At 39.9% G+C, this 16,774-nt stretch overlaps 1 protein-coding gene across 1 annotated transcript in view; it reads right to left on the bottom strand.

Annotated features, from left to right (window-relative positions):
- AMPH (amphiphysin) overlaps nucleotides 1-16,044 on the bottom strand; it is a gene marked incomplete at its 5' end in the record, with an annotated part of 44,886 nt that extends 28,842 nt beyond the window's left edge. Inside the window, 8 exons of the mRNA XM_010085477.1 lie at nucleotides 2,819-2,947; nucleotides 4,428-4,566; nucleotides 7,198-7,280; nucleotides 8,204-8,279; nucleotides 9,935-10,020; nucleotides 10,410-10,517; nucleotides 11,812-11,907; nucleotides 15,950-16,044. Coding sequence (XP_010083779.1) covers nucleotides 2,819-2,947; nucleotides 4,428-4,566; nucleotides 7,198-7,280; nucleotides 8,204-8,279; nucleotides 9,935-10,020; nucleotides 10,410-10,517; nucleotides 11,812-11,907; nucleotides 15,950-16,044 — 812 coding nt within the window. The remainder of the gene's footprint in view (nucleotides 1-2,818; nucleotides 2,948-4,427; nucleotides 4,567-7,197; nucleotides 7,281-8,203; nucleotides 8,280-9,934; nucleotides 10,021-10,409; nucleotides 10,518-11,811; nucleotides 11,908-15,949) is intronic.
- Nucleotides 16,045-16,774: the final 730 nt, after the last annotated feature.

Raw genomic sequence — 16,774 nt, 5'->3', positions numbered from 1 at the left:
ATGGGCTACAGGTCTTTCCCTCTGTAAAGTAACAGGAACAAATAATTAGTGTGCCTCAACATAAAATGCTATTTTTAATTACTGTGATACTGTAGCTGAGATTTAATTATCACTAATGATAAATATTCTAAGCAAGCATCTTAGTTTTAGCAACAAGGCTGGTACTGCCTACTGGTAGCTGTTCAGTGTGTTTTAAATAGTGAGAAAATCTTGTTTTCTGATGTACAGAATGTGTAGGTAGTAAAGTATTCATTAGAATGCTATTCTGAAAAGCATTCAGATTGGAAATGGTACCATGGGAAACGACTGGAGCACATACATTCACATATCATCTTATGTAAGAATGGGAACACAGGTTCAGACCACATAGTCCAATGTCCTGTTCCTGACTGTGACCAAAGTGTATGCCAGGGGAAGTCTACAACAACAGAGCAGTCATAAAACCAGCAAAACCAGGAAATAATAATGCGATGATGATGATGATAATAATAGTAAACCAAAGCCTTTCTATTACGAAAACATTTAAGAGTGTAAACTTTCCAAATTAGCGTTACTGTTGGTAAACAAATCACAGAATCATAAAATCATTTAGGTTGGAAAAACCCCTTCAAATAATTGAGTCCAATCATAAACCTAACACTGCCAAGTCTACCACTAAACCGTGTTCCTAAGCACCGCATCTACACATCTATTAAATACCTCCAGGGACAGTGACTCAACCACTTCCCTGGACAGCCTGTTCCAGTGCTTGATAACCTTTACAGTGAAGAAATCTGTCCTAATATCCAATCTAAACCTCCCCTGGAGCAACTTGAGGCCATTTCCTCTTGTCCTACTACTTGTTACTTAGGAGAAAAGACCAGCAACCACATCACTCCTTTCGACTGTTTACAGGGGTTGATAATGACAGGCCCAGGGGGGAATGGTTTTAAACTAAGAGAGGGGAGATTGAGGTTAGATAGTAGGAGGAAATCTTCACTCAGAGGGTGGTGAGGCACTGGAACAGGTTGCCTAGAATAGCTGCAGATGTCCCATCCCTGGAGGCATTCAAGGCCAGGCTGGGTGGGGTCCTAGGCAGCCTGCTCTAGCAGTTGGCAACCCTGCCCACAGCAGGGGGGTTGAAATGAGATAATTTTTAAGGTCCTTTTATGGTTCTAGAGTTGGTTCAAGAATTGATTCTAGAGATGATTCTAGTTCGGGTCCTCGGATCACTTTATGATTCTAGAGCTGATTCAAGATATTCTAGAGCGAGTTCTAGCCTGCTTTGCCATTCTAGATGGCTTTCTGGATACAATTCTAGATATCATTCTAGATCACTTTATGGTTCTAGACTTTGTTCTAGCTTGTGTGTTGGTTCTAGATCAGTTTTCAGGATGACTTAGGGCTCCACTGGGTTCTGAGAGGGGAGGACCTAGTTCAGGCAGCTGTTTAGGCATCTGCTGAGGATTTGGAATACTTGCTGATGATGAGAGCAGCCTCACTGTGGTTTTTTCCTTTCTTATTTTTTTGCCTCGCATGCTTTTTTTCTTCTTTGAGGCTCTTTTGAGTTGAAGGCCCAAAGGATCATCCCATCAACTGCAGCTCTCCCACGTTTCTAGCACGCTGACTCCCCCTGCCTCTCTGGACCTTCTTTTCACTGGAGGTAACATTGGAAACTGGACAAGCTCCTACTTGCCCAGCTCCTTCGCACCAACTGCTTGCCACGCTCCTGCCTCAGGGAGGCTTGTCAGCCTGCCCAAGAGCCCTGTCCAGTTGGCTTTGGCACCCACTCTTGTGCCCAGAAGAAGCACTTCAGGCAGGGCAGGGGTGTCCATGCACCTCACAAAGGGCTCAACACTTCTTGACGATGCTCCAGGACTTGCACCCGCAGCTGCAAATGCCAGCCTACCCCAAAGCTGAAGAATAAACAGATGAATCGCGCCAGCAAAACTCAAATCTCTGGCGTCACTTGCCTGCTCATAATTTTGTTTTTCATTGTTGTGCCTACATTCTCCTGTATTGTCAAATGAATTAGTACAAAAACAATCATTCACATGCAAACAAAAATTTGTAACCATTCTGCCTAAGCTCCGGATCTGCATATTTCTCCCGAGTTTATCAGACACAGGCTCAGATTTCAGAGTTGTAATTATCATAATAGAAAGGGTCCGTATTGAACAACTAGCAGTTACTATGACTGCACAAAAGCTGAATAAACGAATACAAATTATTCAGACACAAGTATGGCATTATCATTTCATAATAATGAGATAAAAGAAATTTTGATCACTTCTCTGCTGTGTAACTAATGTTAGATGTCAAAACGAAGTGGATGATTAATCTAGCTGGAGCAGCTTTTCATACCTGCAAAGAACTGATTAAAATAGCCAAGTTTCACTTTTAAAAAAATCCTTCAAAAGAAAAAAGGAATACATTTTATGATTTTGATGGAAGAAACAGAAATAACCACTGGAAAGTGCCACTTGAGATGCTTGGGATTAGAAAAAATGCATCTTAGATGAACTCCAGCTTGTAATGAAACCTGGACTCAGCTAAATCTCAAACATGGCTGCTTTTCACAGTATTTTCAGTCAGGCTTCTCAGGAAATCTCTCTTTTCTTTTTCCAGTATGTTAGGAGTGATAACTCTTTTGAGTGATTATGCACAACCAATTCAAAGATAAAATATCATATGTGTGACCCTTTCAAGATCATATAAAATGGCAATTGTGCCTCTGCCTTCTACCTGCACCCTCCCTCCTCCCTCCCATGGAGATCAGCCATAAGGAGAATTTGGGGTGATGACAAGTTGGACCCATATATCACCCTCTGAAGGTTACCTGTGATGGGGTGGTCACGTTGATTTCTGGGACAAAGTTGTCGCCAAAGAAGTTAATTATGTTCTCCTGTTGCAACTCCTTCGTGGGTGTAAGTTTAGGCAGCGGTGGGACTGGTGGACCTTTCCTCAACTAGGCAGACAGCAAAAATGTCACAGACTAGTTCAGGGATAAAAGAAAGCTAGTCCTAAACAATTTGTGTCAGGTTTTCATCTCTGCTGCTTCACCTTAAATGTGGGAATAATACACGGGTTGAAAGGAACTGTTTGGTTGTTCACCACCTAATGCCTTCAAACAAACACAGTGAGAAAAGCAAAACAACTCAATGTTTCAAACTCATTCCATCTCAAGGTTTAAGGTCTCATACAAAAGCATTTCTTGGCAGATTTTGTTGTGCTGTGATGGACACAGAGTGTAAGACACTTCCTCTCCTATGCAGCCCATAGTTGGAAGGGCGATGCTGCACAGAGCCAGGCCTCTGCTGTTTTTTGGCTTCTTAAGTTCATTCCTGGTTAGCTTTGGGATTTTGTCCCTGCCTACCTGCTGCTGACTTTAAAGCCTAATTGATGCTAAGACCATATAATTTGGGGAACCTCAAAGGTGCTTAGGTTACTAATTCCCCTTGCTCTCCAGAGATTCACAGAACTATGACAAAATCATTGCTTGGAATAATTCTAAATACTATTGGATAATTTCAAAATCTGTCAAAATACCAAGCAAAAAAATCCTCACGTGGTACAGCGACATAACACCACTGGCACCAGTAAGACTAAATTGAGTCCTACCAGATCAATATTCAAGGCAGTGAGGTGTCACATTTTGGGAGACCAGAGAAAGCAAGTGTCCTCACATGTAACTAAATGGAAAACTACATTTTTTCTGATGTGTTCCCACTATAGAAATAGCAACCAGCACAGAAGCTATCCCAATTCTGAAAACATCAGCAACATCAACACAAGCCTTTAACACCTTAATGAAGTATCACACACAACTCTCATGCCACAGATGAAACTGATTCTTATTTCGCCAGTGCTGGTGAGACCAGAAATGACTCCAGTGACTCCAACGGTGTCAACTTCTCAATCCAGTGTTAATAACAACCAAGAAGCTTTTAATGATCAATAATTATCACTCTGGTATTTAAGCTAGCTCTATTATTTATACTGTTTTAGAGGTTGTCCAGCCCAGTGATACTCACAGGCTGATTTTTTTTCCAGAGTAAGCATAAATTTGAAGATGAATGAAGAGCAGCAATAATGTACTGAAATTCCCAAGGAGGTTTTAAAAATAGGTTTTTCAAACTGTCACTGCTGGGATACGGGTTCTTAGAGACTATGGAACTTTTAAAGAAGTGTTTTGCTTTGTCACCAGAAGTCCTCCCAGTTCACTGAGCACCTTAAATTTTCTTCATTCGCCCTTATATAAAAACCACTGTCCACCCATGCTTGTGACACGGGGAAGAACAACCAATGAACAGAAGAGAGTACAACAGAGTCAGTGGCCTCCCTGTCATTCCTCAGCCACTGTCTAGATGAAAAATCCACCGTATACATCATCTCAGCTGTCTTCTACTGCACAACAGGCTAATTTCTCCTCTTAGGTTTCCACTTACCTGTGTGGGTGACTTAGGCCGGGCTGGTGCTGGAGATACTGGTGCCAGCATATGATTGGGACTGGCAGTAGGGCTAGGCAGGGGAGAGACTTCCTCTGGCGGGGACGGGGTTTTTGCAATGCGGAGTGGACCTGAATCACTAGACAGAAAAAAAGCAATAGCGAGGACATACATATCATGCTGACTTACTGCCTTGACAATTTCACGCAGTAGTTGAACTGCATCCCTGATGTAATGCCAATGACTACAAAAGGCAGTACACACTGGAGACAAACTGAGCCATTGTATAATGACTAAAACTAAAACAGCAACTAAATTCAGTTAAAACTCAGTGATCTACAGTCTCAAAGGAAGTTTTAATTTGGATTTTTGGAACATCTGTTTACCTGATCATTGTAATTACCCAATCATTATAACTTGAAGGAAACAGAGTACTCACATTTTTTCAGATTCTGTATTTGAAATACGTTTCACACATACATTTGTAACTATCGTAAAGTGAGAGATGGAATTACTGTCTTCATTTTGCACAGTTCTCAGAATAAAAGGCTCTAAAGATAACAACCCCAGGGGAAGACATGACAATGAATAACACAAATAATTTTAAAAGCTTAGCAACTGCAGAAAGGTTTCAATAAAATAAAACACAACCAAGAATATTATCAAGATATCACTATTTAGAGGGACAACTCACCACAACTATAAACAAGCAGTAGTGAAGTGACTTCAACAGAGCTCCACTGATATTAAGAAAAGGTCTGATGAAGTCCTAAGAAGCAATCTGCCCTTCCCATGAAGGTACTTGGTGCAATCACTGAGACATATTCAGCTACCTAGAAATGCTGAAAGCTTACAACCCAGGGAGGCTATAAACTACAGCAATCAACGACCACAGTATTTGGCAAGAGAAGAGCAACTCCTACACATCTTCAGGGAGAACAGAAGCGCTACCCAATTGAGGAGACCACACCATAAACATGTTCCTAATGCTAACACAAGAAAAAATAATTCTTTGGGAAGCACAGACTTAGCTCACACTCACCACCTCTTTCTGTGGAAATATTAAAAAAGAAAAAAATAAGCAGTTATCAAGAAATTTATTTCCCAGGTACAATATTTGCCTTCAGGACAAAGTATACAGTAGCATACAAGTTTTTCAGATGTTTCTTTTTATAGAGTTCTTTAAACGAAAGACTAGATACTCTACTTGTCTAGTATCTACTCCTCATGCACTCCTCTAAAAAGGAAATATGTTTTGTCTTACTACTTCTGAGTAGTCTTTTAGAGCATCTTAACTAATAATGGAAGTCAAAATCTATCCAGATTTTCACACAAGGCTCTGTGAACAGTACAGCAGAAAAAAAAGTAACATGGTAACTAAAAAAACCCTGTATTTTTAAAAAGCAATTTTAAAATAAGTTAAGCAGATCACACTGCATTAACATACGCTTACCCATTTGCAGTAATATTTTTTTTTCTCTCATTGATGGAATGAGTAATTCCATGGGAATGAGCATGTGCATGCTAGACATGATCCAGAAGAAGTCTGCTTGAGGTTTTCCAACACTACATTATTTTTCATCCCATAAAAGTATTTTACAAATCCTTCACGGAAACATAGTCCAGCTCATGAGTCCATCGTAAAGGGGCTGGAAGTGGTGATGCGTGAGCTAACAACTCTGGAGGCCATGTGTTAGTATGTATCAGCATGGACTAACACTGAACTAATCCAAAACAAAAATTTTGGACACATTCTTAATAAAGTAGTTCTGCATTTTGCATTAGGTTCTTTGTTCTTCCAAAGGGAGATCAAAACAAATGTAGAAATAGCAGTCATATGTTTGAAGCAGATGTTATGTCGTTTGGTCAGTCTTAATTGTTGCTAATCTGAGTCCAGTTTGAGGGCAAATCAGCAGAAGCTGTAACATTGTTCTGACTGCTTCTGATGAGCTGGGACTGGCTGGAAATTCAGGATTTATGTATTCACTCCAAATACCACAGTGTTTTAGTAAGTCTCACTGTTTTATAATTTCAACCTCTTCTGCCTGTCGCTGTTACAGTGCTGAGAAATCAAATTATGGCAGAAAGGCTACATTTGGTGCAAGCAAAAAAATCAGAAATACTGCACTGGCATCAGCTGACCTTAAGAAAATACCATCTGATTTTAAGCTTCTTTTGATTTTGTTTTTTTTTAAGACAAGGTTTCTCTTGAAAGTCATTAAAAATATGGTATTTTGTGATTCCTTTTTACTTCAGTTTTTCAGCCTTTATGATGCACTCTCAGATCACATTTCTTGACTTTTCCCCACTAGCAGAAGCGATAAAAGCTGACTTACAAAGGATTCTCACCTAATCATACGCCTTTAGGAGCTAAAAACACATCTAAATATTTCAAGGCTTTAAAAAAAATTATGAGAGTTAGTAACATTGCTGTAAAAGATGCATCTCAGATTAAATGAGCTATATACTTAGCTGATGCAAACTGGTGCAACAGTCTACAATGAACTAGGCTAAATTGCAATAGCTGACAATCTGGCCTTTATTCTTTCTTTGAAAGGAAAAATAAGTGGGTGACGAAGGAAGGTTTGCACTTTTACTCATGTGTTAAGAACAACTTCATCCAAGGTACCTTCATCTACCATCCTGAACAAACAGACCCAGTGACCGTGGTGTGCAGCAATCGTTACACATGGTGTAGGTGATTACTACTTATGTTGAGACTGACAAAGCCTACTGCAATGCAATTCATTAAAAAAAGCTGTAAATTCACCTTGGTGCCCCTTGAATGGTGAAGGCCTTGTCTGCGTGCTGATCTCCCAGCTTCGTCATCACTTCGTATAGTTTGTGACATAGCTGAGAAAAAAAACAACAACCCACTTGCCTGAGTTTATATGAAGCACTATAGTCATGACTAAAAACGCAGGTGATAAATTTGGTCTCATAACTGACAACCTGATGATATATAATCCAATAACTTTAAAATGGCATACAGATCTTTCCAAAAATACTCATTGCCATGTATATCAAAAGCCTAAATGGAAACCTATCAAAATCCACAGAATCAGATAACAGCAGTTCTGCAAAAACTTAAGCTGGTTTTCAGAGAACAAGTTTATAAGTGTCACTGACTGCTGTCTGACCTCTGAAGAAGGAGGTCGCCTGAAGGTTAAAGCAACATGGGTAGCCGAGAAGATCCATGTTTTCCCCTCAAAAACCTAATCCCAATTTATGTGGGACTTCAGCCAAGCGAGTTTTCCATACCACTTTGGTTCCTATTAGTAGGTTACTACAGAAAATACATTACCACCTTAGCAAGGTATTTTCAAAAGATTCTCACTGGAACCGCTCAATTTGTCTAACAGTCACAGACATACCGTTGCACTGCTGATAATGTATACAGCCGTCTTGAAGGGAATGCTTAACATGTTTTTCTTGTACTGATTAAAGCAATGGGATGCGTAGCAATTGGACACAGAAAAAATACCGAAGGCAACAGTACGCTAAAAAGAATTGGAGAAGTTATCAAAAAAGAAAGTGAATTTAGTGCCACAACTGATAATGTATGGTAATCCAAAAGTGTATGGGCTGCCCTTTCCTTAAGAAGAGTACAAAAATGGCAAGTAGAAATCCATATGAAGGTTACACTACAAATCTGGATCTAGGGTAAATTCTCATATGTGCATCTGCTAGATTTTTACTGCTGCATTACAAGACATTTACTTGCTGTTTCACATATCATATAATCCATTATAAATGAGATATGAATTTTTACTCACTAAAGCTATTTCCTTGTGAAACTTGGCTTCGAGGCTGGATACATTTTTGAAGGTGTTCACATAGAAGCCAACTCGTCTATGGAGGATGGCACAAAGAAAGGAAAAAGAGAATAAAAGACAGAGGTGGGAGGGCCATAAAGGAAAATTAATTATGTTTTTTTCCAGACTACAAGCAACATTCTTGAGTATTACTCTCAGCAAAGCAAATACTTGGACAGAATGTCAAGATTTCAGACTCGCTCATTCATTATTATTTCTGACTGTGTTAAGAACCATTGTATTTCACATCGCACAGAGTGAACCAAGCTGAGAGTACTGCTGGGGGTGGGTGTCCCATGCTCAGCCTTCCTTCAAGAACTCAGCCCTGAAGTACATGCACATGTATGTAAGAGAAAATAATTTCTAATACAGACTAGAAATTTTGGCATATGCAGTCAAAAATCTGCTTGCTTGAGGAGAGTGATTACATAACTCTTGGACACTTTGAAAGGAGAAGGTGTTGGGTTTTGAATTATTCTTTTTTCCTATTTAAAACTTTCATGTGTTCTTTCTCCAAACTTCTATTCACAAAAATAAGCTTTGGCATAAGAATAAGCCTGCAAAATGTCAACTCAATAGAGTATTTTCTTCCTGAAGAATTTTAATAGCTAAAAAAAACCAGGACTCTGAAAGCAATTGCTTTCCAAATTATCCCTATTGCTCAAATTAAATTCTACCTTTCCCTGAGACTAGTTAGTGGGCAACACACATATTGAAGTAAAAGGGCCCTTATTCTAAATCATTCAAACACAATCTTACATTTAGTAAGACCATAAAATAAATATCTTGAAGTGTTAACAAGATTTTCAACTGAAATAGGCAGAACACAGCAGGAAAACCCTCTAGCAGGAATTAATTTATAAGGCAGAGAAGACAAAGGATACTTCAGTGACTCACACCACACTTCCACTCTAGACTGTAATTTTTTAAAAACATAGCACACTAATGAGATGCTTATTTTTTTACTGCTTTTGTTCTCCCATTCACTTTGCATTTTCTGTATAAACACAATTAATGATTAAAGATCCTGAATGAATGATCATCAAATGCTTTTGCATCGCAGACATAGTCAGTGCAAAACTATGAAATGTGTATTCTGATGTAGCTATAACGTTGTTTTTCCCTTCTGCTGCTGCTTCAGTAGTATCTATTAGGAACTTGGAAACAACAACTGCCATAAAATCTTTACACATTTGCAAGCTTCTTTGTTTCAATACCTTTTACAGAAAAATTACCTAGAAGTAGACCCATTGCAAATCTAGAAAAGCATGGGGCTGCTCTGTACAATTACTTTTGACAGTGGAAACATTTGATCCTTTTTATTAACAAGTGGCATGTTTTTTCTTGAAAAGATCAGGTATCTATCACCAAGGTGTCTGAAAAAGATTATGGAAGCAGTGGGTCATAGCCACAATCTGACATTCTGCGTTCTGACACAGTCCTTTACCCATAAAATTGAGACCTTTTTGCAAAGCAGAATGAAGATATGAAAACAAATCTTAAGTTCCAAGAAAGAAATAAGCATAATTTTGGATCATTTGCAGGCTATTTTCCCTTTTATTATTTCAAAAAGATAATGGATGGGATCTTAAAGGAGGCATCAAAGCATTTTCTATCAGCTCATTAAAATCCCCTGGTTCCCTTTCCTTACTCCCACTTTAGTCCTTCCAGACAATACCTGCCTAGGCTTACCGTGACCACAGAGACGGCAATTCTTCTTGTAAATCAGTGTTAAACTCTTCAAACACTTTCTGTGCTTTTTGAAATTCTTCTTCTGCCTAAAACAAAATTAAACAGAGTGACTTCAGTAATCACTACGACATTGCAAAACCTGCCAAAATTGTTTCCGTGCATTTTTTTTTTTTACAACTTTTATTAATAAAGGATATGACTCAGTCCCACACCATGCAGACCGACACAGGACTTGCTGTCCCCTCAGTCTCATCAAGAGAGAAAGCTAGGGCTCAAACAGGACTCATGAAAGAGGCTGAGCCTGTCCTCCATGTGCATCAAAATACTTGACACACATATATGGCTTAAGGACAGAATTATTTCCATTGCAGAGAGAGCAAAAAGAAGAGAAACTTTGTGCTCTGTCTCTGCACAGAAACAAATGCCACCCAAGCTCTCCCCAAGTCTTCTGCCAGCATCCATCTGATTGTGCTACCTTGTTAATTCTGCCTTCATCTTTTCTTTTGGAGTTCTGCAGGGCTTCCAGATGATGCCTTGCGCTGTCGTAGTCCACTAGCTTTCTGCTTCGTTTTGCAATGCGAGTCTGTACAGGGGTAGAAACAAAAGCCAGCACAAATAGCACTTTTTAAAGGCTATTTTACCTATGTTGTCATTTAAGTTTTTGACATATTCTCCCTTATCTGCTGTTCATATCTGCATTACTGTATCACGCAGCAACATGGTAAAAGAGACAAATAAGGAATCCATTTACAGATGGTTTAGAAGGGTTTTTGTTGGTGTAGGGTTTAGAGGCCTTAGAAGTGAGATAGCAGTGTTATGCAAGACTTGCCTCATTCTCCAGCATAAGTGGACCTGTTAAACTCATGGTAACACCATCTTTTTCCCATATATATAGTGTTCAAATTTTAAAATAATTAATGTATTTTTTTTTCTAGAGTTGGACAAATGCTTAAAGAAACTTCCCAGGATACTTGCTCTGACACATAAGTAAGATAACTGGAGTTCAACATACAACAGGAATTTTAATTTACCTGCTATAACTCTTTTAAAACTAAACAGAAGTACTTTGATATATACTAGCTTTACAAAGCTATACATTATACGTAAATTCCACATGCTGAGAGAGAATAAGCAAGTTTGAGATTCAATGTCAGTAATGCTGGGATTTTTTTATTAATTTTTTAGTCCCTGATGTAAATGACAAAGGGGATGACTGTGATACCTACTCAATTATAAACCACCACAAAGAATTTCCACACAGTCATATTCAAGTATAAAAGTATCTACCTCTCACCTGTAATGATTCTTTATCCCCACACATTTCATTTAGCAACCATCTCCCCGGACCGTACACCGGACAGGCATCTGAGAGAGGCTAGAATCTGCGTAACAGCCTCTCTGGATGTGTATTACACAATCTTTTTATAACTAATTAAAAGACAGGAACCACAGCTTAGTTAAGAGAAAGATATTTAGATACCCACAGGTGCATATAGCCAACAACAAAAGGCCTGTTTTCATGCTGCAATTTGTCCGGAATTTTAACAGCTGAAGAGCTTAATGTGTCCCTGTTGAAGTCAGTGAGAATTGTTTCACACCAAAGAAATAAGAGCAGGGAAAATATGAAAGTTTTATCTACAAAGTGTAATTTACTTCCATGTACTACTGCATGAAAAATATTTTTGTTCACTTGGGAAATCAGTGCAGCCTCATGTCAGGGATTTACTTATGGAACAACATCTTTTACATTGCAAAAGAGAATGACTTCCACCTCCCCTCTTTTTTTATTTTTCTTTGCTTGTAATCTCATTTTCTATTTATTTTATGACCCAACAGTAATTTTACAAATTGTCCTTTACAGGAAATCATTACTGTACTTTGATATCAGGAAATTGTCCTAGATATGTATCCAAGGTCAACAATGACCCATCCACCAGTTTTTGATGGAAGTCTTCCCAAAGTTCATCGCATTTCTGTAAAGGCAGAAAAGAGAAAAATGCACTTAGCAGTTTAATTCCACTCCAAACCTAGGAGAAATACAAATGTGATTGGTAAAGACTGATCTTTCTAAAGTTTTAAAATGTTCTTTATGGCAAGAAATCAGGGTGCACTTATAAGGTAAATGAAAAGGGATACCTTGACATTGCAAGTTTTAATTCCCAACAAAAGAAGATTTAGTTTAATAACTAGTTTGTGTTTTCATTCTTTCACATAGAAACTGCCATGTGAAAATAAGGATGGCAGGGATTCAAGCTCTTCTTCAGGGTTTCAGGTCCCTGAGGGCTAACAACGCAGAATCTGAAGCTGCCCTAGTTCTTATGCCCAAGTATGATGACGAACCTTCCTTACAGAGGAAAGAAATGCAACTGAAAATAGAAGAGTAAATAAAATTAAGGAAAAAACAAAGCAGGTTCCCATCAATTACAAGGATTTGTAAGCTTAACTTTGCTCATTTTTAAAATAAAATTGTGGAGACTGACCCTTTCCATCCCATACTTTTTGTGCCATTAAGGTATATTTGATTAAATGGTTGATGCACAGACAAGAACTCTAACTGGCACATGAAACATGCCAACATCAGCATGCAAAATAAATCCTTATCGAAGCTACAGTGCTTTTCCCCAGTTCCCTTTGCAGCTCTGGGGTAGTCACCAAGAGACACTCCCTGTAGTTTTTCAGGTTTTAAGAACATGTTAATGCAGCTGACATGACAAGGACCCCATGGGGAGCAGGGTGAGATTCCTTGCCAGAAGCAATTCCTGTTACATAGAGACAGTGTTTGAGATCCCAGATTCTCAACTGAACAAGTCTTAGAATTGCAGAATGGTTTGGTTTGGAAAGGACCTTAAAGATCATCAAGTTGGGCCAGGGACCCCCCCAACTAGCCCAGGTTGCTCAAAGCCTCATCCAGCCTGGCCTTGAACCCCTCCAGGGATGGGGTATCCACAGCTTCTCTAGGCAACCTGCGCAAGTGCCTCGCCACCCTCACAATAAAGAATTTCTTCCTAGTATCTAGTCTAAATTTAACCTCTTTCAGCTTAAAACCATTACCCATCATCCTATCATTACACTCCCTGATGAAGAGTGCCTCCCCATCTCTCCTGTAGCCCCCTTTCAGCAGTGGAAGGCTGCTGTAAGGTCTCCCTGGAGCCTTCTCTTCTCCAGGCTGAACAACCCCAACCCTCAGCTTGTCCCCATATGGGAGGTGCTCCAGCCCTCTGACCATCTTTGTGGCCTCCTCTGGACTCACTCCAACAGGTCCATGTCTTTCCTGTGCTGAGGACTCCAGAGCTGGACTCAGTACTGCAGGTGGGGTCTCATGAGAGCAGAGTAGAGGGGGAGAATCACCTCCCTTGACCTGCTGGTCACACTTCTTTTGATGCAGCCCAGGACACGGTTGGCTTTCTGGACTGCAGTGCACACTGCCGGCTCATGTTCAGCTTCTCATCAACCAACACACCCAAGTCCTCCTCAGGGCTGCTCTCTATCCATTCCCCACCCAGCCTGTATTTGTGCTTGGTGTTGCCCTGACCCACGTGCAGGACCTTGCACTTGGCCTTGGTTGAACTTCATGAGGTTGGCATGGACCCACCTCTCCAGCCTGCCTAGGTCCCTCTGGGTGACATCCCTTCCCTCCAGCATGTCAACCGCACCACACAGCTTGGTGTTGTCAGCAAACTTGCTGAGGGTGCACTCGGTCCCACTGTCCATGTCTCTGACAAAGATATTAAACAACACTTGTCCCAGTACTGACCCCTGTGGAATGCCACTCCTCACCGGTCTCCACTTGGACATTGAGCTGTTGACTGCAACTCTTTGAATGCGACCATCCACCCAATTCCTTCTCCACCGAGTCACTAGCACATGTTAAACATCCTGATTCCCCTTTTCTTTACACATTTCAAAAATCACTGAACTCCCCCCTTTGATGGGAGAGAGGCTAAAGGTGACGAGCACTGCTTTGCAGGGATGATATCCTCACTGGCAAGTCCAGAAAGCTATTCCCTAGTGTTTGTTTTATCATGAGCCCCTATAGGGCATATTATAAATGTTGTGTGATGCCAGCATTTAGTTCATTCATTCCTTACCCTAACAGAGTCCCTAATGAATTATTACAGTCTATTAATCATGCTTTAAAAAATACCTCACTCATTAACACAATATTTAATCACAGTGATCTACAGAGCAGCACAGCATTAGATCACAGCAAGGAACTACCAGTCCTGTGCACTTGCCTTTGTATCTTGCTGATACATATATTGGACAAATTAAAAGTATGGAGGTTTTCTGAAAGCTAATGGGCTCAAAAAACACTGCTGAAGAGTCCTTTAAGCCATCATCTTTCCTACCATATGGAAAAAGGTCATTTAGGTGGATCCCTTTTGGAATGATCCTTTATATCCTGGACTGCACGAATATATCATTCTTCTTTCCTCCATATTGAGTGATGCATAAATCTACATTTGTGACTATATAGGGAAAAAATCAGGAGCAGAAATTTTGTAATGTTGTCCACAGGAGTCTCTCAATAAGAAGACATATCTAACATTTACCCCTATATCTAATAGAGATTAAGACCCAAATTTTGGTCCTTTCATACACAATTACAAACTTCTGAGTGTAAAATCTAACAGTCTACAGACAAAAGAGGAGATGCTACAGCAAGATGCAGCAGGAGATGTTCCAGCTGTTTAACCTAAATCAATAAAAATGGTATGGTATCTTAACTTCTACAGCTTGGAAGTTGAGTGCTTTTAAAATTAAACATGTCATCCCTTCAGCAGTGTCTTGGGTCAGGGCCACCACCACGCAGTTGCTCCCTCCCCTCCCCTGCCTGCCTTTCCCCCTCCCGGTAAGATGGGGAAAAGGATTTAAAAAAAAAAGGGGGTTTTCGGGTAGATGGGGGAAAAGGTTTTAAAAAAAAAAAAAAAAAAAAAGTGGAGCCTCTTGAGGTAACGACAGATTTTAATAATGCAACATGAGAAAAAGGAGAATATAATAGTAAGTCAAGTTATAGAATACAATGAAAACACTGATACAATGGAAACCTTCTCACCACCAAGAGCTTCACAAAGACCCCTACCCCTCTCCCGGCTAGCTTCCCCTTATATCCCGGGCATGGATCAGCATGGTATCAATACCCATTTGGCTATGCCCACGTCCCAGCTTCTGTGAAAAATTAACCCTCTCCCAGCTGAACCCAGCACACGCAGCAGGGAAGGTTAGAGGGAGGCAGCCACAAAAAGAAAAGCCATCATTACGCAGATTTGGGAAGACTGTTCTGTCTTCCAGTTTCTTGTTAATTGTATCATCCAGGAGGCCTTGTGCATTGGGTGCCAGGTGGTTCAAAGCTGCACTGATAACAGTTCGCACTTTCTTGTCACCACCAGCACACTTGCTGACAGACTCCCCCCAGAATTAAGGCTGTTTACTCGAAGCAGACGGTTCAGAGCACCTCGATTTAAGCTTCTACAATGACCTCTAAAAAGCCTATTTTTCTCTAATCACTGAAGGAACCTCAGAAAAGCTAAAATGAATAGTGCCCTGCAGCCTAATTTGGCCTTAAATTCCATATTCTTGTCAGATGGGTATCCTGTTTAGTGTCAGTTGTTATATAGCACACAAGGTTAAGCAGATTTGATAATTTTCAACATTCAGCAGAATTGAGAATCCTGACTGTGAAACCGCATGTAAGATGCCTTGGACAGAATTGTCAATCAGTTGCGATCAGGACCAATTCAGCTCACATTGACCTAGGTAGGAGCTTCCATCAGCTATTTGGTAGAACAGACATTGCAAATGCAGCATCTGGTCAGCAGGAGGTGCATTTCACAAGACCAAGAATTTCTATGCTCAAAAACCAGGATTTAACACACAACGAAGAATTAAAGGAAATTTCGGATTTACACAGATTAATGTGTCTTCTTAATAAGAGACTCCTGTGGACAACATTACAAAATTAACAGCTCAGATTGCAGCCAAAATACTTTTTCCCCCTCTTTCCACACATCTTACCTCTCCAATCATTTTCACATCTTCTCGTCCGTACCAATCTGGCTCATACACCTCATGAAGAGACTCTGTAAGCTTCTTTGAGGCATCTTGCATCCCTGTAATTAGATAGAAGGAGGAACATGTAAGTGCAAACTACAGGAACAGGCTGCTAAATGTCTTTATTTTGACCCACATGTACCCATTATGCTATTCCCTCTGGCATGTTTAGAATATAATTTTCAAGAGCTGAAACAAAACCTCTCTCTTCACTCAAGTCAAGGAGAAGCGCCCCTCACAGAAGGATTAACCCATATTTATATGCAGGAGAAAAGTTTCTATTAGATTAGGGATTCTGTTTTGTATTTTGAACTACACATATCTGAATATGAATAACAACTCAGAAGATAGTCCTGCCCACTGAAAACATTTAATACCCAATTGAAAGACTATCACTGAAAAGACTATTTGTCTTATACTCAGCTCTTTCACCCTACAGAACAGTTGGCTGTAACAACTACTATGCCAACCTGTGTGGAAAAGGAGGCATTTCCAGGGTGGCACGGTTAAAATGACAGAGATTTGTGGGAATTGCTGGCTATAGAAAGGGACTTAGGAGAAAAGCTAGAAGGGGTCTGCACTAAACAAAAATTAGACACAGAGAGAACATAACTCAGGATTTCTCTGCTTCCTTGTTTTCAAAGATATTTAAATCTCAGTTTTCACGTGTAAAGTGAGAGCGGTTGAAGTTGTTATTCTTGTGCCCACAATAATAATGGTGACCTTAAGGTACACTCATAATGAAACAAAAGACTGGCAAGAGTGCCATTGAGACAGTGTCTAGGGAAA

The sequence above is a fragment of the Pterocles gutturalis genome, unplaced genomic scaffold, assembly GCF_000699245.1.
Source record: "Pterocles gutturalis isolate BGI_N339 unplaced genomic scaffold, ASM69924v1 scaffold6925, whole genome shotgun sequence".
NCBI classification, from domain to species: domain Eukaryota; kingdom Metazoa; phylum Chordata; class Aves; order Pterocliformes; family Pteroclidae; genus Pterocles; species Pterocles gutturalis.
The sequence above is the reverse complement of the archived record's forward strand: the minus strand, read 5'-3'. Positions and strand labels throughout refer to the sequence as shown.